Source organism: Capra hircus, chromosome 9 (assembly GCF_001704415.2).
Source record: "Capra hircus breed San Clemente chromosome 9, ASM170441v1, whole genome shotgun sequence".
In the NCBI taxonomy this organism is placed as follows: Eukaryota; Metazoa; Chordata; class Mammalia; order Artiodactyla; family Bovidae; genus Capra; species Capra hircus.
In genome coordinates, this window is record NC_030816.1 from 56,301,329 (window position 1) to 56,325,036 (window position 23,708).

General features: G+C 38.3%; 1 protein-coding gene across 12 annotated transcripts in view; it reads right to left on the minus strand.

Annotated features, from left to right (window-relative positions):
• EPB41L2 (erythrocyte membrane protein band 4.1 like 2) overlaps positions 1-23,708 on the minus strand; it is a 212,386-nt gene that overhangs the window by 86,658 nt on the left and 102,020 nt on the right. For 11 of the 12 annotated variants that reach the window (XM_018053213.1, XM_018053212.1, XM_018053206.1 and 8 more), the window contains exons 2-3: positions 20,232-20,692; positions 19,271-19,489 (exon numbers count right to left, since the gene is read on the minus strand). In XM_018053213.1, the coding sequence (XP_017908702.1) occupies positions 19,271-19,489; positions 20,232-20,678 (666 nt within the window). In that variant the 5' untranslated portion in view covers positions 20,679-20,692. The remainder of the gene's footprint in view (positions 1-19,270; positions 19,490-20,231; positions 20,693-23,708) is intronic. The other variant, XM_018053210.1, reaches the window with a different exon arrangement.

A 23,708-nucleotide genomic window follows, 5' to 3' on the forward strand; every position in this document is an offset into this window, starting at 1 on the left:
AAGACTTTGATGCTGGGAGGGATTAGGGGCAGGAGGAGAAGGGGACGACCCAGGACGAGATGGTTGGATGGCATCACTGACTCGATGGACGCGAGTCTGAGTGAACTCCGGGAGTTGGTGATGGACAGGGAGGCCTGGTGTGCTGCGATTCATGGGGTCGCAAAGAGTTGGACACGACTGAGCGACTGAACTGAACTGAACTGAAGAGCATCACTACCAGAGCAGAATGGGACATGGATTTGAACACCAGCCCTATCTCTTAACTGCTGTGTAACCTCAGGCATGTCTTGAGTCACCTTATGATGGTGATCAAAAAGTAAAATGTACTAAAGCACTTAATAAAATGTTTGGCACATTATGTGAATGCATTAAAAGGCAGCTGAAAGCACAGAAACTTTTTGAACTATTCTAAAATAATAACTGATTTTAAATATCATTATAAAGAGCTTTCAGTTACTACACTCAATCTCACTTCACAATGAGAAAACTGAGGTTATAGAGAGTTTAACTGATCTAACTTTTTCAGTCTGATTTCCTGAATTTCTTTTAAAGAACCGAATTCTTATTTGTGATGTCCATAAACATTAGTACTCTACCTTTGTATCCAGGAAGGCAATTTTCTCATATTATCATTGTTTTTATTTTTCTATAAACAACTTGAATTATGGTTCATGAAGGGACTACAAACACATTCTTCAACCAAGCGGAATACACAGATATTTTGCTTTACAATGTGCATTAAGATACAAGTATATGTGGCTGGTTCATTAGTTGTAGTAACTATGGGAAGGTGCTGCCAGTCCCACATAAAAAGGGCAGTTAACTTGCCAAGGCAAGCTCTAAATTTCTTTTCTACCTTAATTTCCAAATGTTAAATCCCTACCTCTAAAATTGTATTCAAATTCTCCTCCCTGAAGCCTATTCCAATCTTCTAATATTTATCTTTCTCCTTTAAGTACTTTATTTAACATCTACAGTACTTACTCTTTAGTTCTACTTCTTTTGATACTTTTTACTTCTGAAGTCTGGGTTCTTTAAGCAATAGTGTGTCTCACTCACTTCAGTGTCTCCAATAGCAGCGCTTCATTGAGTAACTCAGCTCACGTGTAGGCCAAAAGATACATTGAGGGCAATGGCTTGGCACTTAAGCTGGCAGAGTTGAGTCTAGAAGCAGGTCTTCTGGCTCTCAGTCTTACGCAAGCTCCTGGCTCTAGAGCTCATGGACTACCAACCCATAGATATTCAAGGAACTAAGCTAGACATACACTGCCAACTGGATTCTAGGAGAACAGCCACAGACCTACATTTTACTTTCACAGTTCTACATTGTACTTGACTCTTCCTTAGTAATTAGAGCTCTCCCAAATACTTCCTGGGAACTAAAGGAATGACGTCGGCAGAAAAATCAATGTGCTCCTTTCTCTTAAGAGCCTGCCATGCACCACCTTTATCCAAAAGGAGACAGTGGGGTTTTGCAGTCTTTACACATTCCTTCCCTAGGACATCAGTCGCTGTTATTTCTTCTTGCTATCTGAAGCATGCTTTTGCTTTATATCTCTTCTTACACTAGAATCTTTACAGAGTACAAACTGTGTTCATCTCTATTCTGATAATGTAGCACTAGTTAACTAAACAATTAAAGCCATACAACAGTTAATCATCTTGCCAAGTACACTTCAAAAAGAAATCTTACTTCCTATATTAAATGCCAGCAAGCTTTACAATCAACTTTCCCCCCATCTACCTCTCCCTAACTCCAAGAATATCATTGAACAGAAGTATAAAATGGCTTGAAAACTTAAACAAAACAAAAAAAAATTTTTTTTAAACAGTCCTTTGGTCTACATCCCAGGTATCAGGTTTTTTTTTTCTTTAAAAGATGACATAACCCATGAGAGACATCCAAAGGACAGAGACAAAGCAAGACAATTCAGGTAGGTTTAAAATATATATTCTTCAAGGATTAGAAGACTAGCTTCCTTTGGGAGGGGTTGGGAAGGCTCAGCAATCTATAGCAAGCCCAGCTGAAGAAAGGCAGGCTGGAATCTGAGACGCGGAGTTCCCCCATGCCTGCGCTGTTATTTATGGCATTCGCTCTTGAGGCCCAAACATGACATTTCTGGAGGCCTCTTGACTTGGAGGAATTTGTGCAACTGCTTACCCGGCACATTGCAGTTGATGCCACACGCCACTGGCGTTTTATAAAGCACCATCACTGTCTCCGTGTGGGCCCCTCCACACTGCAGTTATTGTGCACCCAGCAGACAGTGCTGGGAAGCATACAATGCGAGCCATACATCGCAGCCTTGAGCTATGCATTTTGCGCTAGCTCACAAGCACACTGTGCAAATACAAAAGGCCACGGAAAGAAAGGTACACACAGAGCAAACACAACACCCTAGACATTGTCACGGGGGTGGAGGACATCAAAGAGAGCCACACAGAAGGGGAAAGGAGTGTCTGAAACAGTTTCAGACCATCATTTTATCAGGTCATTCTTTTCCTACCCATCTAAATGACACACCTCAATCCCAAAGTTCATTCAAATCCTGGAAAAAAGGAAGAAATAACATCCAACAATTGTGTCTGAAAAATGTAATTCCAGAGTAAATATCATTATAATGAAGATTTTTAAGTTCCATTCATTCCCCTTATCATTAAACTTGAAAAAGTTTTTCTGACTGCTCAAAAAATAATATGTATATATATTATACATATTTTATACATCATAAAATAAAATTTTTTATAAAATCTTCACATATGATAGGTTTTCTTATAAGACACTACCGAGGATAACAAGAAAAAAGAACCCACCTGCAATGAGGGAGACCTGTGTTCGATCCCTGGGTTGGGAAGACCCCTTGGAGAAGGGAAAGGCTACCCACTCCAGTATTCTGGCCTGGAGCATTCCATGGACTGTATAGTCCATGGGGTTGCAAAGAATCAGACACAATTGAGCGACTTTCACTTTCCCTACACAGTATTCCTTCAAGTGCATGAGTGCTCAGTAGCATCCAACTCTTTGTGACAATATGGACTGTAGCCGGCCACGTTCCTCCGTCCATGATGTTCTCCAGGCAAGAATACTGGAGTGGGTTTCCATTTCCTCCTCCAGGGGATCTTCCCGACCCAGGGATCAAACCCACGTCTCCTGCATTGGTAGACAGATTCTTTACCACTGAGCCACCTGGAAAGCCCACAATTCCTTCAAGAACAGCCTCCAAGGGAGGAGGGAGGAAAAGTGAAAAATCTTCTCATAGGTCATTAAAAAATCTCTATTTCTTTCCCTTCCACAGGATTCAAGGAATCGTGATTGAACAAGGGAAATTCTGCAGTGCTGTTGACATGAATGCCATAAAACACTATCAGTGTAGTTTTAGGAACTAGAAATAAAAATTAAAAGGCTGCTACAAAACAAAGCATATGCTAGGCCAGAACACACTGAAAAATATGCTCAAGTAACTGTATCCTGCAATATTATTAAAGGAAATTCTAGTGTGGCTAGAAGCAGCATAGAGGCTCATCTTTAATAAAATCACATGCATGCCTTAATTAACTCCTCAAGAACAGAGGAGCTTGCCTTTCCCCTATGTTATAAAGCCCTATTTCATGATTCAGTGATTCCAAGTCTATCCAAGTCTACATGCAATACTGACATGGAATGCTTCTCTACTCCCATCTGTTGGGTTTTGAAATATTTCATAATTCTTCACAGAGCACACAAATCATCTCATAAGCAATCAGATAGTTTAGATGGCAAATAAGATAGAAAAATGTTTCACCTTTATGGTATATGGAAAATGGCAAATAAATGCTAATTTTTAGTTTTAATAAATGAAACAAACTTTAATCTTTTGTCCATAGCCACATATCCTTTATTTCTAATCAACTAATTCAACTACAGAAGAGGAACAACTGTGAGGGATCCGAAACATGGAGATTCGGCAAGAAAGTTAAGGAGTGTCAGGGCATGCCTCCCCGAAAGGACACCTCAAACACAGCCTTCTACCTCCTTCACAAACCGCTTTCATTTTTCATTTCCCTTGGCCTCATGAGTGAAATCCGACCACCTGTGAAGCTTTAGCGTGAACAGGTTTCTGTTAAAATGCTAATGTCTCCTAGAAGGCCATAGAAGCAATCATCCACACACTGGAGTCATTCACTCAGGCTGCTAATTCTCTCATTACTTAGCTGAGAGATCTGCTAACATTTGGGGTTAGAAGAATTTTGATTCTGAATGGACAGACAGTAGGCAGGTAGCACAGCACGTTTCTCTATTATAAACTACAAAACAGTAACAGGACATCATCATGGAGCTAGCAACAACAAGAAAGTCTGGGTGGCAACAAGCACTAAGAAACAGAAAAATAATATGGGAAAAAAAAGGGACTTTAATTTTTGGCCTGAATTAGAAAAATGAGGTAGAAATTCTGTCCTTTTCCACCTGTTCTGAGATTTAGCACCCAGAACTCAGTTCAGAAACTTTTATGTATACTTTTATAAATTGACTTGCAAGTCTAATTATTTGTACATTACTTCTATGGGAAAACATACACTCCAGATAAATAATTTTCTGAAATATGACGTACATATATAACCTGTTCATAAGCTGGAAACGTCCTTTATAATACTTCTCTGCGCACATGTAATCACATATTCAGGTGGTCAACTCAAAGCCCTCCTATCTTACTTCTGCCCTAAAATGCAGAATGTGTGACATGTGACATCTGCTTGAAATTCAGAATCTTTTCCAACAGAAACAATATTTTTACATGGTAAGTGGGTTTCCAGTCAATTATTCCCTATCTTCAACTCCCATCCCCACCCCTTTGAGGTCTGTAACATGCCCAAATGTAAATACTTAAGTCCATCATAACTTTTCTAGGAGAATTTGCAGTCAGTTTAACATTTCCTGGGAAATCTTAAGTTAAAACAACATGTGATTGATGAAATAATCTAATTGCCGGAGACTCAGGAATAAAATGTCTAAAATGTTAGTGGAAGAAAGAGCAGGTGGATTGGCGCACGTATGCGTATCCAGCAAATCTACAGATCCAATCAGGCTTCCTGAAGGGGGAAGAACAGGGATAACTAAAAGTGGGAAGTAAGCAGTATCACTAGGAAGAAGGATATCTGGCCTGAAAGCCTGTGGACAGATGTATTCACCCTCCAGGGTGGATCAAGCTACAGGAGGCTAAAGACGCCTGCTGTTAAAATACTCCTTACTCTGCACTGCATGCTCATAAAGATCTCTTAAGATGTACAATCTGAAATCACCTCATGGCTTTCTTATTATGAAGGAAATAAATCTAAATGTTTATTTTTCCTAGCAGTTATCTCTCATAGTAAATTCATTTCCGGGCAAAAGGCAGTTTTCCTCTGCCCCCCATCTCAGGCACAGTGAATGAAGAGTTACAGTGTATCTTACTGCCGAGCATCAGATCCTACACAGTGAAATTCTCCCAAGTCCATTCTTGTTGAAGGACGCCCCCCACACCCAACATTGTCACCAATGTCCAGAAATGTTTAATGAACAAAGCCACAAACTTTATATAATAAGTACCTAATGACCCAAACCAAGTGAATAAAAATTAAATCATACCTGCAGCTACTGCTAAGTCGCTTCAGACATGTCCGATTCTGTGCGACCCCACAGATGGCAGCCCACCAGGCTCCCCCATCCCTGGGATTCTCCAGGCAAAAACACTGGAGTGGGTTGCCATTTCCTTCTCCAATGCATGAAAGTGAAAAGTGAACGTGAAGTCACTCAGTCGTGTCCGACTCTTAGCGACCCCATGGACTGCAGCCCACCAGGCTCCTCCCCGTCCATGGGATTTTCGAGGCCAGAGTACTGGAGTGGGGTGCCATTGCCTTCTCCTATCAATTGCCAAAAAATAATGTATTTTAAGTGGAATAGCATTTCCATTCTTTCACCTTGACCCACCTCCGCTCTGCCCAGTTGCAAACATACACACAATAAAATGGACTATCTAGACACCTACGGGAAATAATGAGGCAAAAAAATGAAGACTAACAAAAAACACCTACATGGAAACAACAAACAGGATCAAAACCGATGCACTAAAGCTGCTACAACCAATTCAAAGTCTTTTTATAATGAGATATCCAGAAAACTTCCTGGCAACTTTGATATGTGCTATTCTAAGGGGAAGAGCTCACTTCACTTTATCTGGGTGATAAAACAGGTTCATTGTTCAGATTTTCCTAAGCAGAAAATGGACTTCTAATTAGAGACCATACATTGAAATACACATTTAGCTCTGCTCCCTATGGAAGCTATTCTAAAATGATGTGGTGTGTGCACACCGGGGCACACGCACATATTCTTCCCCTCTCCCCTGACAATGGAAAGAAGAGAATGGGATTGATGCCAACAAAATTTTGGAAAGTAGACTGGAAAAGGGTAAACGATAGTGTCCATGCATTTTTTTTATATATTTTATGTTTTCTTTGCAACCTCTCCTATGGGTGGAAGCCCACCTCTTAATATTTGGCAGAAGCGAAGAGATGAATCCATTTGAACACCAATGGTATTCGGGCTCTGCAAGATGAGAGAACTCCTAGTGAAAGCCAATCCACAGAGAGCCCAGGCCAAAAATGAAGACGCTGGCCAGGCAAAGCATGTCTTGCCCTTAACAAAGTTTAATTTTATTATGTTTTCTTGACATAGAAGGGAGTAAGCATTTAAGACTTATCCTATAACCCCAAATTTCTGGTTGGCTTTTATTATTTAACCATTCTCAAGTGAAAAAATGTATTAGGCTAGGTATTGTTGAGATTTCCTAAATATTATTGTTGTTCAGTCACTAAGTCATGTCGGACTCTTCTGCAATCTCATGGACGGTAGCCCACCAGGCTCCTCTGTCCAAGAGATTTCTCAGGCAATAATACTGGAGTGTGATGCCATTTCCTTCTGCAGGTGACCTTCCCAACGCAGGGACTGAACCCGCCACTCTGCATTGGCAGGCGGGTTCTCTACCACTGAGCCAGCAGGGAAGCCCTTCCTAAATAACGACGTTGTGCAGTTGCTAAGTTGTGTCCAGCTCTTTGCGACCCCGAGGAGTATTGCACACCAGGTTTCCTGTCCTTCACTATCTTTCGGAGTTTGCTCAAACTCATGTCCACTGAATCAGGAATGCTATCCGACAGTCTCATTCTCTGTCACCCCCTTCTCTTCCTACCCTAAATACTGGGTTGGCCAAAAAGTTCTGTTAACTTTTTGGCCAACCCAATACCTCATTCTTCAAAGAGTCTTTCTCCTCAATGTAAGATTTTCTTACCAACTCCAGCCCATAATAACTTGGCACTTCTGCACTTGCATTTTTCTAAACCAAAAACAGTACTTAAATCAACTATGTATGTATTTTTATTTCACATGAAAAGTTTATCTCTGAAAGTAAAACCTATAAGCAATTTAAGAGGACAAGAAAAAAAATCAATATTGGGGGACAAAAATTACTTCTAAACTCACAATATGTATTTAAATGAATACTACTCAAGACCAAATTGATAAACACTGTGGAAATATGACATTCTTGACTTTCTATTTTTCTTAAAAATTATATATCATCACTAATGGAGGTCCCTGGAGGAGGAAATGGCAACCCACTTCAGTATTCTTCCTGGGATCATCCCACGGAGAGAGGAGCCTGGCAGGCTACAGTCCATGGCATCACAAATAGTCAGACAGGACTAAGCAACTGAGTACACACAATGGAGGTCAGTAACCAGTCAGTAAAATAACTCTTAACAAGTAAAAGCTTGAAAATCTTTTTGTCCAGCTTTTCCTATTACTCACTTTGAATAGGTAACTTAGCATAAATCTGTGAAAACTATAACCTCTTAAAAAACAACAGTGACTTAAACTGTTAGATTATAGAAAGAGGCTGGTCAGAGAAGCACACTACATTTTTCTAAGTATTATTTTAAGAAACTGCCAAGTACCGTTTGCATTCAAACTTATTTCAAAAAGTGTTTAAGCAGCAAACTTCTGTAGGCTAGCAGATTCTCTGTAAACTATTTGCCTTGAAATGAATTTTGACATTTGGTTCAGACAGGCTTTCTGTGCTATAGAAAAAACAGCTTATTAGAGCATTCCTATTTGACTCAGTTTAAATTGCTGCTGACAGAAATATGAAAAGAGATCAATGGATATAACAAGCAGATCCTGGTAAGACTTAGATTAAGTTTCCTTCCTATGTTAATAACTAGATGGTGCACAAACTCAGACAACTTCAAAACAGGTTTAAAGGCCAGAATCCACAAATATAACACACAGTTACGAAAAGTAGTTCAGCTGGTAGTTTTGAGGCTGTCTCTCCAGAGTTTAAAAAGGAAAAAAAAGAAAAATATTCTTAATCATAACTGTTCTAACAGAGTTTATGTAAAACTCTGCTACAGAATGTAACAAATATAAAAATGGCAATCTGACAGATCATGTATAAGTACTTTAACCAGTTAGCCGCCCTGCCTGAAGAAACTGCTTTTCTGCCTGATTCGGTAGCTTTGCATAGGCCACATTTTATTATGTCCCATTGCCTTCACCCTCTTTAAGATCCAAATACCAGCATACTATATTGTGTGTGTGTGCGTTCACTCACTCAGTTCTGAATGTACCCCACCTTTCCATGGTATCTTCCAGATAAGAATACTGGAGTGGGTTGCCATTTTCTACCCCAGGGGATCTTCCTGACCCAGGGATTGAACCCATGTCTCCAGCTTGGCAGATGGATTCTTTACCACTGAGTCTACCTGGGAAGCCCAGCGTACTATATTGCAGTGCCGTAAATAGCGATGATAAATTCTGCGCATGTTTCCCCTTAGTTACCGAGTCGTGATCCTGCTGTGGAAAGGATGGATGGAAAGAACAGCCTCAGCTCGAGCTTCTGTGAAATACATTAAATGCTCACGGGTAAAGGCCAGATTCTCAAATCTCCGTTACCCTATTCAAGCTCCTGCACTCAATCTCCATCGAAATCTTAGTGGGAGTGGGAATAGGAAGATAGGATCAAGGAGGGGAATATTTGGCAAAATTTCCTAATGGCTGAGAAATAAAACTCTGTCAGAAACATCTTTAATTTGCTCAGGAAAACACTGGAAAAGAGATTGGAAATAAGAGAGTAATGAAAACAGAGGGATTCTGAACAGAATAGGTTTAACAAAAGATACTTTGTTTTTTTGTTGAATGAGAAATAAAATTACCCCTCATTTGATGAACTCTGCAAAGGAGTTAACATTTTTTTAAACCTACTTACCCGAGAGAGAGAAAATGTATCTGAACAGACTTTAAAGTACAAAACTTATTCTGAAAATGATTTCCCCCACCATTTCAAATGTTATTCAACCTTATAACTGTCATTCCAAAACAGGAAAAACAAAAAAAATTCAAAGATCTGTTGCCTGGTCTATTATCACCCTTAGGTGAAGGGAAGAACTTATTAAGTAGCAAATTACCTGTGAGTCAGCTTGCATGGCAGCATGTGTGAGAAAGGAGGCAGAAGTGGATGCTGCCCTCAAAATTACATCAGGCTGTTTGCTCATCGTGAGCGGTGAACTTCAAGTGTCAAGTTTAATGCTTTCAAAAACCACTGACACAAGGGCAAAAAAGGCAGCCCCCTGATTTTGAAACCACAAGTGGGGAAGACAAAGGAGAGAGCATGTGGTTGAATTCTTGACTACTGAGAAATTAAAACCATAACATTTTTTTTCAGTTTACTCAACAGGAAAGAGGAACATTAGAGAAAGAGAGGCAGGGAGTAAGGTGTTAACTTTACTCTCCTCTTCAAGCCCAGGCTATACCCAGCCAGCCAGCCAGCCATCTGACCTACAGCAGTTCAGACGCACATGGAAGACTCTGGGAGTCTGCTTTCCCTCTAGGGCCAAGACCACTCCTTAGCCACTTCGGCATCGCTCTCACGCCCAGTCAGTTCATAGCCTTTATAGAAATTTGATAAATCATTTTCATTTATTTAAGCCCATGAAGTGTTTCTCCAAGAAGTTAGCCTACTGTTTCTAAGCACTTAAAAAGCAGTGCAGCTGTGGATAGAAGAAGTAATATGAGAGGATGGAGGATTACACATACATACAACAGTGATCTTTCTTTTCTAACTGGAGAGGATGGAGAGAAGAACTGGGAACAAGCAAAAACAATCATTTAGCTTACATAAGAAGGATAAAAACTTTAAACAGTACAGGAAAGCAGAGAGAAACCAAAAATTAACGTTTTATGAGTAGTGCTAGAGGTGAAGTCCTGTGTTAATGCCCTATGGAGAGAGAAAAGAAAGTTCTTTTTCTCAAGGAATTAACAATACAGGTAAAGAAACAACACAGCAATGAAAAGAAATCAAAAAGTAACATAAAGAGTTTAACTGATGTTCAACACAACAATACAAGAGACTCTTTCACAAGGCAGCACATGATTAATTGCCCAATTATTGGTGCAAACAAGTTCAGAGGAAGAAAAAACATCCAGAAAGCTGGATTAAAGCTAGACATTAAAAGACAGGGAAGGAGCGTGTGGATGGGGAAGTCAAAACGGCAGAGATGACCTGGGTCAGAAACCAAAAGAAAGGGCAGACAATTCAGTGCCTGATTGGAAGATCAATTTGGCTGGAAGAGGAAAGCACAGAAAATCCTGTAGTAACAGATCTAAAGACAGTCTGAGGGCCTAACGGTGTCCTGAAGCCCAGCTAATGAGCCTGCTCTGCTCCTGTGAACCCCTTGTGTCCTTCAAGCTGGACCAAAGCATTAAATTACTCTCACAGCATGGAAGCCTGTTCCCATTTACTAAATAAAAATTACTAGATAGAATCATTGCCTTAAATTCCTTTTTTGAGCTAAAGGGATAAATGAAGAGCTAGCCAGAGACATTCCATCTGGACCTATGTCACTGGAATTTCAAATTGCATACACTATATGCCAACTAAATTGTTCACGGTTCTATTTAAGTCATATTTAAATCCAATACTATTTTATAGGAGTTTAGAGAGGGACAAAACTTCCAATCTTCTCCAAGGATACAGACAGTTAAAACTGTTTAACTAGTAAACCTAATAAGGGTCAATTATAGAAATCTGAAAGAACAGCCTTGAAGGATGTCAGCAGACATAAACAATCAAGTAAATAAATAAAACACTCAAAAGCAATGATATCAAATTGCATTTCTGAGGCCAGTACTCTACATAGGAAAGGCAAGAAGACCTTGACACCATTCTACTGCCTGATAAATAGTTTTTATCAACAGAACACTGACGAAGAGCGCCTACATTCTGATAGCTTTATTCACAGCACTGAGAAAAAATGGCACTGACATTCCTATGTGGGCAAGAACAATGCCCTCAATTCTCAGACAAAATCAACATGTGGGAACGAATTTCAGATGCCAGAGGAAAATGTGAGCAACTCGAACTCAGAATGCATATTCACTCATGCTTCCCAAGTATTACAGGACCTTTCACATTTATTTTCAGACTTCACACACACACAGACTTATCAGCTATAGTAAAGCCAGTTCAATCCTAGAAATAGAGGAAACAAATATTTTCATTCTTAATCTGCAATCTTAGAATAGAAGAAAAAAGAGGAAGTGACTTCTCCAAGACATCCAAAGAGCCAAAAGGAAAGTAAACACCGATCTCCTGATTCTATACCCACAGCTCCAACTACATCTTATTGTATTTTTCCTTAGAGGAAAGAGCCCTGCTGTTTTAACACATCAAGTATGTAAATGACTTCAGTGGCAATATCACAAGAGTCCTTCTATAGGGGTGTCTGGAACCAGAATGCAGAGTATAGGAGATACCCCAAAATTCTTACAATTTAAATTCTGATAACAAAGGAGTTTCTCACATAGCACTGTATTTCTCAGTGAGATAAAAACAGACATATCAGAGAACAGAAATTATAAATTTTCTTCATGAAAAAATCATAATCTTCAATAAAAAGATTTTTTTTCAAAAAGTATTTCAGATAGTTTATCATCAAGATGGTAAACTAGTATAAAGTGTAAATTGTAATTTTTACTAACTTTAATTTTAAAAATACTTCATGTGGGCACTGTTCTTCCCTAGTTGACTTAGGAAAGAAGGAGAATGCTTTTGTCTATGGGGAGTTTGTAAATCCCATCATAGCCCTCAGGATATTTGTTTTTTTTTTTTTTTTAATTTTTTATTTTTTTTAAATTTTAAAATCTTTAATTCTTACATGCGTTCCCAAACATGAACCCCCCTCCCTCCTCCCTCCCCACAACATCTCTCTGGGTCATCCCCATGCAATCAGCCCCAAGCAAGCTGCACCCTACGTCAGACATGGACTGGCGATTCAATTCTTACATGACAGTATACATGTTAGAATTCCCATTCTCCCAAATCATCCCACCCTCTCCCTCTCCCTCTGAGTCCAAAAGTCTGGTATACACATCTGTGTCTTTTTTCCTGTCTTGCATACAGGGTCGTCACTGCCATCTTCCTAAATTCCATATATATGTGTTAGTATACTGTATTGGTGTTTTTCTTTCTGGCTTACTTCACTCTGTATAATCGGCTCCAGTTTCACCCATCTCATCAGAACTGATTCAAATGAATTCTTTTTAATGGCTGAGTAATACTCCATTGTGTATATGTACCACAGCTTTCTTATCCATTCATCTGCTGATGGACATCTAGGTTGTTAACCCTTCTTTCCTAAGTCAACTAGGGAAGAACAGTGCCCACATCAAAGAACTGTGATTAGAGAGTAAATGCATGCTTTGATCCTACTTCTATCTTCATTTTAATGCATCTCATAAAAAATATATAATACCCAGCCTAACAAGCCAAACACTCCAAAGGCATCTACTGAGCTGAAGTAAGTAATAATATATGGAATTTAGAAAGATGGCAGCGATAACCCTGTATGCAAGACACCAAAAGAGACACAGATGTATAGAACAGTCTTTTGGACTCTGTGGGAGAGGGAGAGGGTGAGATGATTTGGGAGAATGGCACTGAAACATGTATAATATCATAAATGAAACAAATCACCAGTCTAGGTTCGATGCATGATACTGGATGCTTGGGGCTGGTGCACTGAGACGACCCAGAGGGATGGTACGGGGAGGGAGGAGGGAGGGGGGTTCAGGATGGGGAACACATGTATACCTGTGGCAGATTCATGTTGATGTATGGCAAAACAATACAATATCGTAAAGTGATTAACCTCCAATTAAATAAATTGATATTAAAAAAAAACACACACACAAAAAATAAAAAATAAAAAATACTTCACACAAAAATTTGGAACAAATGCACAGACTCAGCCTTGCGTCAAAATTAACGCATGGCTTAGGCTGCAGAAATAACATTAATTGAAGTCAAGCCATTTCCATAGTGTTTTATACTTCAGTAAAATCATTCTCCAAAAACGCACCATTATCCAATACTTATGCTCCAAATATTGCGTGTGAAGCATTTTTTTTTCACTTAATATTAACACACACTCTCTTTCTTCAAAAGAACACAGACTTCAAAGATAACAGTGTTTGAAAATGATGCTGCCACGGCTCTCTGGGTAGTCTTCACTTTCCTGAGGTTCGAGAATACATTTAGATGGCCCACAGGAAGAAGAATACAGAAGCAGTGAGCCAAGAAAGGAGTGGGCAGGGAGGATTAAAAAACATGCATATGTGGAAAGAAACTGAAGTTGCTCAGTTATGTCTGACTCTTTGCAACCCCATGGACCGTAGCTTACCAGGCTCCTCTGTCCATGGGATTTTCCAGGCAAGAATACTGGAGTGGGTTACCATTTCCTTCTTCAGGGGATCTTCCCAACCCAGAGATCAAACCTGGGTCTCCTGCATTGCAGGCAGACGATTAACCATCTGAGCCACCAGGGAAGTCCTGGATATGTGGAGATCTCTCTATTTTAAGCAGATAATCTGAAGCAGATATGATATTAAGACACCAAACAAAAATATCCCCAAGAACTACGTTTCTTGATTTTAAAAAATTATTCAGTTAATACAGTAACACTGACATTAAATGCTATAACAGTGCTGCTTTCGCTAACCAAAGGTACTGACAGATACAAAAACAGGAAACTGTCTAACTTTCCCAATGCTCTAATCACGTTGATTAAACTATATCTATAAAGACTACTGGTATATATCATAACCAGTGCAGTGGATAAAAAAAGTCTCCCTTAAATTATTACAGTCATATTCTAAAATCAAGTAGCATTCTTAATTTTGCTAGGTCTTATATACTAACAACTGTAAACCTCTGGTCCATTTCTTCTCAGCCCCTTTTCACTCTACTGGTCAGTTTAAATCCTCTTATCCTGACATTTGTGGCCTTATAGAACCTCTTCCTCCTCTACAAGGTCCTTATAAGTTAGGCTGTTTCAACTCAAGACTTCCTGAACAGGCCATGCTTTCCTCTACTGCTGTAGGTGCCCTAAGTAAGGACATTAAGGCCATCTTCAGTGGGTGTGCTACAATCAAAAATTCTAGTTGAAAATTAGATACATGTACATCCAGAAAGGAAAAAAAAAAAGCAAGCAATAACTATAGGCATCTAAAAAGCCATGAAAGACATAATTATCATCTTTAACGACAGTAAACAACTGGAAACAAATCTAATCTCCCCGGCCAAACAAAGTAAAAGTATTTATTTCCCACAATGTGTTCATTTCCTTAAGTACTTTCGAGTTCATTAATCGTTGCAGTTTCCCACAACATACTTCCCCCCCAAGCAGTCCTCAGACACCAATTTCCGGTACAGAGCTACAGAACAAGAGATAAGCAGCATCAGCACATCACCCCATCCGTCTGAGGTCAGTGCTGGAACCCGGGAACAAGAGCATGCTCAAGCCACGTGACAGCTGCCTTCAGGCTCTGCTCCTGCAGAGGAAGTGACAGCAGTGTGATTCAGGATCAGACACATTCTAAGGATACTAAGAACTCGCAAGAACCAAGATAGGAAAGAGAACTGGATAAAACAGAAATTAATCAAAAGAGGGAATACCACTTATAATGTTGGCATGGTTCCAACAACTACTGTGACGCTGATGAACTACTCAGCCTCTGGTCACATACAAAGTTGCTGCCTAGGATTCCAGTGAACTGCCAGTACATAACATCTGCTGGGGGGGTCACATCACTGAAGTCTATTCAAATTCCATTTCCTTTGTATTTGACAGAAAAAAAAGGTTACTCAACATTAATATGCTGTAAGCTTTCTCAGATTTATCTATTGTCCTCAAAAGCTCATTCTTATGATGGTATATTCACTAATCAGTTATTAGCTGAAAAGACAATCTGTAAATTAATAGAGTCATTGATATAAAGACTCCTCTACTTCTCTAATCAATTAAGCTGACCCATAATGGGATGAGAAAATATTAGGAACTGAATGACAATTAAAAGTACAGTATTTTAAAACTTGTGCACCCAGCAAGAGATACCTGAAGGGAATATTAGAGCCCTGAAAACATACTTTTTTTTTTTTTTTTTCAAATACTCAATTCAAGAAATTGGGCGTGAAAAAACAGAATAATTCCAAGGGAAAAAACAAAGAATAAAATTTACAAAACAGAAAAGAAACAAACAAAACCAAGCTGTTTCTTTGAAAGAAAAGATTTAAATAGTTAACTCTATATCAAAAATAATCAAGAAAATGCAAATAACAAGAAATTAGAAAGAAAATCAAAAATACAAGATAAAAACACTATGAACAACTTCATAGGTTTGCAAGTTACATGAAATGGGCACTTTCCACTAAAAACATGAATTACTACAACTGATTAAACCAGAAACAGACTACAGGAAAATCAAATCAATGATTTAATAAAACAAAAAAACCTCCCAACTCCGTTTTCCCCAGAAAAAGGTCACCAGCCCAAAACAGTTTTAAAGGCAAGTTCTACCAGATCTCCAAAGAATGGTTAAATCCCTAATTTATCAAAACTTCTTTTAGAGACTATTAAAGGCAAGCAACTCTAAAAGCTAGTACATAATCCAGATAACAAAATCTGATGAAGACAATTTGATAAAATAAAGTTAAAAATAATATATGCAAAAAACATAGGTTAAAAATACAAAATCAATGTCAAACGATCACAAGTATCTATGTTAGGAATTCAAAGATAGCTTCACATTAGAAAACATTAATATAAATTACATTAACAGATTAAAAAAACATGATCCTCTCAGTTGATGCAGAAAATACATTAGAAAAGATTCACTACCTAGTCATGTCTTTGACCATCTATTCACGAAATTTTCTAGTTAATCTTAGAAACTAAGAAAAGAATATCCTGAATCTGAAAAAGAATGTCTATCTTTTTTTTTTTTAAATCCTAGAGCAATCCTAGAAAACTACACTTACAAAAAGATGCTCAGGCTCTTGAGTAAACTGTAGGATTATTTCCATGTTTCAATTATTTACCAAGCTCTTCCTGTGATGGGCTCAGGCTTGCCCACCCACCTATTAACCACAGGACTTGCTTGGCCAATGAGATATAAGCAGTATATCTTTTATCTATATATATTAAGATACACTACTTCCAGGCAGAAGATTCAAGGACCACAGTGTGGTTCCACTGTGTTTTCTTTTCCCTCTATTGTGAGAGCATTGTTTCCCATGTAGAGGATGCACATTTAGTCTTGATTCAAAATTCAAGAAGACATGGAGCAGAGCCCACACCCAACCCATCAAGGGCATGTAACATGAGCAAGAGTAAACCACTGTCATCATACATCCAGAAGATCTGGAGGCTATTATTGTAGTATAACCTAGCAAAAGTTGACAGTAATCAGGTAAGTGCTAACTAAAATTTTGAGATATTTCATATCATTATGATAGGTTGAAATTAATCTATTAACAAAAAGTGAAGATGACAATGTGGAAAAATCAAACAGCGGTTGCTGATTAGAATTTAAATTGGCACAACCCCTTTGCCAAATCTAGGAAAACTGAAGAAGTAAAACTACATCTTAATCAATTCTACTCCTAGGTGTTCTACCTGAATAAACTCTTGCACAAATAAATAAGGAAACATATCAAATAATATTCACCAAAGCACTGATTGCTAAAAATATATAAAAGAAATAGTTCCCCAGTGGGAATGGATAAACTGGGTTAGTCATTCAAAAGAACACTATGTAGCAGTTGAAAAGAATAAAGTAGATTTACACATAAGACGACAAATGCATAGTAACAAAGAGATGGGACACTTCAGCAGCATCTTTAGTGTTTTATTTATTTTTACAATATCTAAAACACATGGCTAAATGATGAATCTGGTGAATATACAACTATTATTACTATATTTTTGTATTTTTAAATATGTCATGACTTTTTAAAAAGACAGAGAACAAAAATAGATTTAAACCATAAAGCACACTGATCAATCACAAGGTTTGGTGATACAAAGCACTTCAGAGACGACAGGGGCCTTCTAGACTATCTAAGTAACATTATATTCTAAAGATGAAGTCAATTTCTGGGGCTCAGTTTGACACACAGAGATGGAGTAAACTATTCAAGGTCACAAAACAAGTTATCAACAAGTTCATTCTTAAAAGCTAGACTTCCTAACTTCTGGGATGGGTAGGAAAAACGAGGGACATGTGATCAAACAGTGCAACTGAGTCAAGTTCAGAACACCATTCTTTTGTTTTCTATTGTCCCTACCCCTACTCTTGAGACATACCGTATTATTCTGTGTGAGCTCTAAGATTTTTAATCATCTGTTGCCATTCCTTTTCTCAAAACAACTAAAACATGAGAACAAGTGTAGCTAAATGAGTAAAATAAGTTCTACCTAACTAAGACAAAGGTATGTAAGGACTATGAAGCACTGATCTTAAGAGTTCAGTGGTCAGGTTCAAAACTTTCACAGTCAAGGTCTGGAATCCTGATCCAATCACTAGCTAGCTATGAAATTTGGGTAAGTTACTTAACCTCTTTGAAGTCTTGTATTCCTGATGTGAAGAGCTGACTCATTTGAAAAGAACCTGATGCTGGGAAAGACTGAGGGCAGGAAGAGAAGGGAACGATAGAGGCTCAGATACTTGGATGACATCACCAACTCAGTGGGCATGAGTTTAAGTAAACTCCAGTTGTTGGTGATGGACAGGGAGGCCTGGTGGGCTGCAGTCCATGGGGTCACAAAGAGTCAGACACAACTGAGCAACTGAACTGAATGGAAGATAGGGAATATCCATAATAATACCTATCTCATATAGAGTCTTGTCAGCACTACATGAGAAAACCCATTTAAAGCTCTTGACATAATTCTTCAACAAACATTAGCTGTTAGTATATGCCATAGTATGCCCTGGTAGATCAGCTGGTAAAGAATAGGCCTGCAATGCAGGCAACCCCAGTTAGACTCCTGAGTTGGGAAGATCCCTTGGAGAAGAGAATGGCTATCCACTCCAGTGTTCTTGGGTTTCCCTGGTGGCTCAGATGGTAAAGAATTCACCTCAATGAGGGAGACCTGAATTTGATCCCTGGGTTCGGGAAGATCCCTGGAGGAGACATGGCAACCTACTCCAGTACTCTTACCTGGAGAATCCCCATGGACAGAGGAGCCTGGCAGGCTACAGTGCCTGGGGTCACAAAGAGTTGCACACGACAGAGCAACTAAGCATAACACAACAAAGGACACATCATGTAAATAAAGTAATTTAGCTATGAAAAGTAACAAACTTTGGATTATCATACAATTATAGGCATTAAATGCTTTTTAAAAATTACATTGACTTTGGTCAGCATCAGTGCCAATCAACTATATGTTTTGCAAATCAAGAGTGTCCTTTAATTAAATGAGTTAGATTTTAAATCAATACCTGTCTCGGGATGAAAACACTTGAGGTTAAACTGCTGAAATTTCACTACCCTGAAATTTCAACCTACTGCAATGTTTCTCCTCAAGTCAAACACTTATGGCCACAGGTAATTTCAAGCTATATAATGCCCTTTCAGAATGGACAACCAGCCAATACACATGATCAATACAGCCTGACAGAACATCGGTCCTGCTTATCTTAAAGGGTCAAGAACTACTGTTTCTAATAGAAATGATGACCCTCTCCTGTGTTTTCTTTGTTTTTTTTTTTTTTTTTCCCTTTTTAATGTTAAATTTTGACAAACTAGTTCATAGGAACACAAAACTCTATTCGCAGTGCCAGGCCACAAAGGAAGGCAGAGGATACTTTTGCTATCATTCCACACATCAAGACAGCTCTCCACCCAGCACCCTGGCTCACCTCCAGGTCGCAGCTGTACTCAGAGCCATCCAGGAGGGCCACTTTACACTGGACAGTTTTGGTCTTCTTGGGGGCTTTCAGAGAGGCCTTCTCTGCTTTTAGCTCATTGGTCTGCACTTCCTTTGTCTCCCTTTTTGCTGCTTCATCCAAAAATTCTGCTTCCTGTATTTCCTTCACCTTCTCTTCTTCTCTCTCCTTACTTACTTCTTCAACAAGCTGCTGAGGGGGGAAAAAAAAAAAAATTAAGTCCATAGTAAAGGTGACCAATTTGCAGAAGATGACACACACTAAAAAGAAAGATCTTTAGTAGGAACTGTGATTTATGGTAAACACTGTGAGCTTAAGATTTTAAAAGACTTTGAAACTTTCTCAGAAAGGGTATTTCCCACATCTCTCCCCCAATCCACTGCCAATTTTCTTATTTTGCCACTTTGGCAAAATCAGCATTAAATGAGTAAAAGAAACTATGTCCCAGCAATGACATTTAAATATCATGTTAAATAATAAAACTCATATTATAATTACATAACCATGGCAAAACCTAGGCTTCAATAGGCAACCAAAATGCATACACATACAAATCTACTTCTTCCTACCCCTTAAACACTGAAATAAATCAAAGATACAAAAGCATGTATTATTTAAGAAGTGAGGTGATCCTTGCCTGAGAGTACTTGTCTAACCCTAAAATGAATAAATATGACTTTTCTATGATCTGCATATACAGGGGATTTTTCTTTTTTTTGCTTTATATTGAAAGCTTTAAAAGGAATAACAGGAGAATGTTGTGGTAGACCCTCCAAGATCCATATTCCAGATACAGTAAGCCAAAGCAGTATCTGAATACAAGAAATCTGGAAATGGTTCAAAACAAATCCTTTCTGTTAAACCTGGTTATGCCATCAAAGCCTTCACTTCCAGACAATCACTTCTCAAAATACTGTGTCTCCCGACTGCTCACCAGAGGTTTCTCTTCCTTGACGTCAACCTTAATCTCCTGTTGTTTTCTCTGAGCTGTTTCTTCAGCATCACCCTTGGCCTGCCTTTCTTCTTCAGGAAGAGATTCCTCCTTGTCTAAAACCTGTTCTTCCACAAGTTGGGTAGGCTCTTTTTTATCTCCTCCATCTTTGGCCACTACTAAGGTATAGGACTTTTGTTTCTTAAGCCAAGGGGGTATGAATCGAGAAATCCCCCGGCTCTCAGATGGATCTTTCTCTTTCTTCTGGCGGCGTGGGCTACTTTGGCTTTCAGCTGGAGGAGATGACTGGGAACCTTTTTCCTCCTCTGGATCAGATGTCTGATTCTGCTGATTTTCTGCTACTTCTTTCGGTTTCTCCTTGGTTGCGTCTGCTCCTAACTGGTCAGATTCTTTCTTCACTTCAGATGCGGAGCCCACTTCAGTAGTCATGGTCACAGCTTATTCTAAAAACAAAACAAAACCACCAAGAGTTATTTTATAAACTCTCCCCATTTTAGTTTAGAGGCAGGGGGCAGGGTCAAGAAGGGTGGGGAGGGGAACGGCAAAAAGATGACAAAGGAGAAAACACATTTTAAAAAAAAGGTTCAGAGGCATACGAGAAAATGGAGACTGCTATCCTTAATGTTTAGAAATCTCTATCAGAATCGAAGAACCAAAACTAGCATCACAATAGAATTAACTGTGGTTAATTCTACAGTACAGAGAAAACTTCAAATCATCAAGAGTTCTAGAAAAAGTAGTTATTGTTCAATTTCATCTAGGTATGAGAAACTAACCTACTCCCCAAATTTTTAGGGAAAATTACTTTTCTCTATACTTAGTTTTCCTCATTCACAATAGTAAAGCTACTGATATTAAGCTACAATATTAAGCTACTGATAATGCTAGAAAATCCTGAGACATATTTCATTGCAATTTCACAAATTAAAACCAATATCCAAAGAAATGTTAGGTATAATAAAAACAAATTTTAAGTACTGGGTACCTAATTGTGAGAAAATTAAGATGACCACAAGTATCTTTTTTGTTCCAATATTAAACCCCATAATTCACCATCACTATTCCAATGTAAGTTAGTTTTTAAGAAAGGTACTAAAACTATAATCAAAACTCCAAAACTCCATACCACCCAACCTCAGACACAATTTTCTTAGTATATGTGATTATAGAAAAATATCTAGGGGTCCCAATTTAAACCAAATGAAGACATCATAGAAGTGAAGGAAATGTATCTAATATTCAATCCTATCAAAACTAATGAAAACAAAAATTAAAAACTGAAATTAAATCTAAAAGTAACAAGTTGTCTAAAATTTACATAAATAAAGAGGGACTTTCAAAGTATCATAGCAGCACTGATATAAAAAAAAAAAGCAACAGGCAGGCACATGAAAAGATGCTCAACATCATTAATCAAAGAAGTGCAAACTAAAACCACAATATACCTGTCAGAGTGGCTATCCTCAAAAAGAACACAAATAACGAATGTTGACATGGATGCTGAGAAAAAGGAACTCTCAAACACTGATGGAATGGAAATTGGTGCAACCACTGTGGAAAACAGTAGAGAGGTTTCTCAAAACTCTGAAAGAACTACTGTGTGATCCAGCAATGTCACTTCTGGGTATATATCAGAAACACACACACACACACACACACACACACACTAATTTGAAAAGATATACACATCCCAACGTTCATAGCAGCATTATTTACAATTACCAAGTCATGGAAGCAACCTCCATACCCATCAATAGAAGGATGGATAAAGATGCAGTGTATATAGCCCACAGAATACTCAGTCACAAAAAAGAAAGAAGTTTTTCCATTTGCATCTGGAGGGTACTAAGCTAAATGAAATAAGTCAGACAGAGAAAGATAAATAATGTACGATATCACTCACATGCGGAATCTAAAAAATACATGGGTGAATATAACAAAATAGAAACAGATTCACAGATACAGAGAACAAATTAGTGGTTACCAGTGGTGAGTGTGAAGGGGGAACGGGCAGAATAGGGGTAAGGGATTAAGAAGTACAAGCTGCAGAGTACAAAATAAATAAGCTACAAGGATATATTATACAACACAGGGAATATAGCCAGTATTTTATAATAACTGTTAATGGAGTATAAACTTTAAAAATAGTGAATCACTATGTTGTACACCTATAACTTACATAATACTGTACATCAACTATACTTCAATAAAAACATTTTTTAAATAAAACAATTAGGCAGGGACAGCAGACACAGCACACTCTCCTTGCTTGCCAATGATGACAGCACTCAAAGGCCTGGCACCCTGACCAATGGAAAATTTCACAGCTATCTTCAAAAGTGGTACAAACTTGAAAAGTTCAAAAAACAAAGTACAGTGGATTTTTTATTTTTTTAAGATTTATTGAGGTATAATTCACATACCATAAAATTCACCCTTTTAAACTATACAGTTAATGATTCTAAGTATATTCAAAACATTGTACAACCATCACCGCTCTCTAATCCTAGAACATTTTCATCATCCCAAAAAGAAGCCCTGTGTCATTAATAGTTACTCTCCAATCTCCTCTTCCTGCAGCCCATGGAGATCACTAAACTACTTTCACTTTGTACAGATTTGCCTATTTGACATTTCAAATAAATGGAATCATACACTATGTTGCATTTTCACTTAGCATAAGGTTTTAAGGTTCATCCATGTTGTAGTAAGTACCAGTACTATACTTGTTTTTTCAGTTATTCACCTCTTTTGCAAATTATATATCTGAGGAGCCCAATATCCAAAATAAACAAAAAACTTTTTTTATATGTAAAATATTTGTATACAAAATATAAAAATAGGAAAAGGAGTACATCAAGGCTACATATTGTCATCCTGCTTATTTAACTTATATGCAGAGTACATCAAGAGAAACCCTGGACTGGAAGAAGCACAAGCTGGAATCAAGATTGCTGGGAGAAATATCAATAACCTTAGATACGCAGATGACACCACCCTTATGGCAGAAAGTGAAGAGGAACTAAAAAGCCTCTTGATGAAAGTGAAAGAGGAGAGTGAAAAAGTTGGCTTAAAGCTCAACATTCAGAAAACAAAGATCATGGCATCTGGTCCCATCACTTCATGGCAAATGGATGGGGAAACAGTGCAAACAGTGTTAGACTTTATTTTTCTGGGCTCCAAAATCACTGCAGATCATGATTGCAGCCATGAAATTAAAAGACGCTTACTCCTTGGAAGGAAAGGTATGACCAATCTAGACAGCATATTAAAAAGCAGAGACATTACTTTGCCAACAAAGGTCCGTCTAGTCAAGGGTATGGTTTTTCCAGTGGTCATGTATGGATGTGAGAGTTGGACTGTGAAGAAAGCTGAGCGCCAAAGAATTGATGCTTTTGAACTGTGGTGTTGGAGAAGACTCTTGAGAGTCCCTTGGACTGCAAGGAGATCCAACCAGTC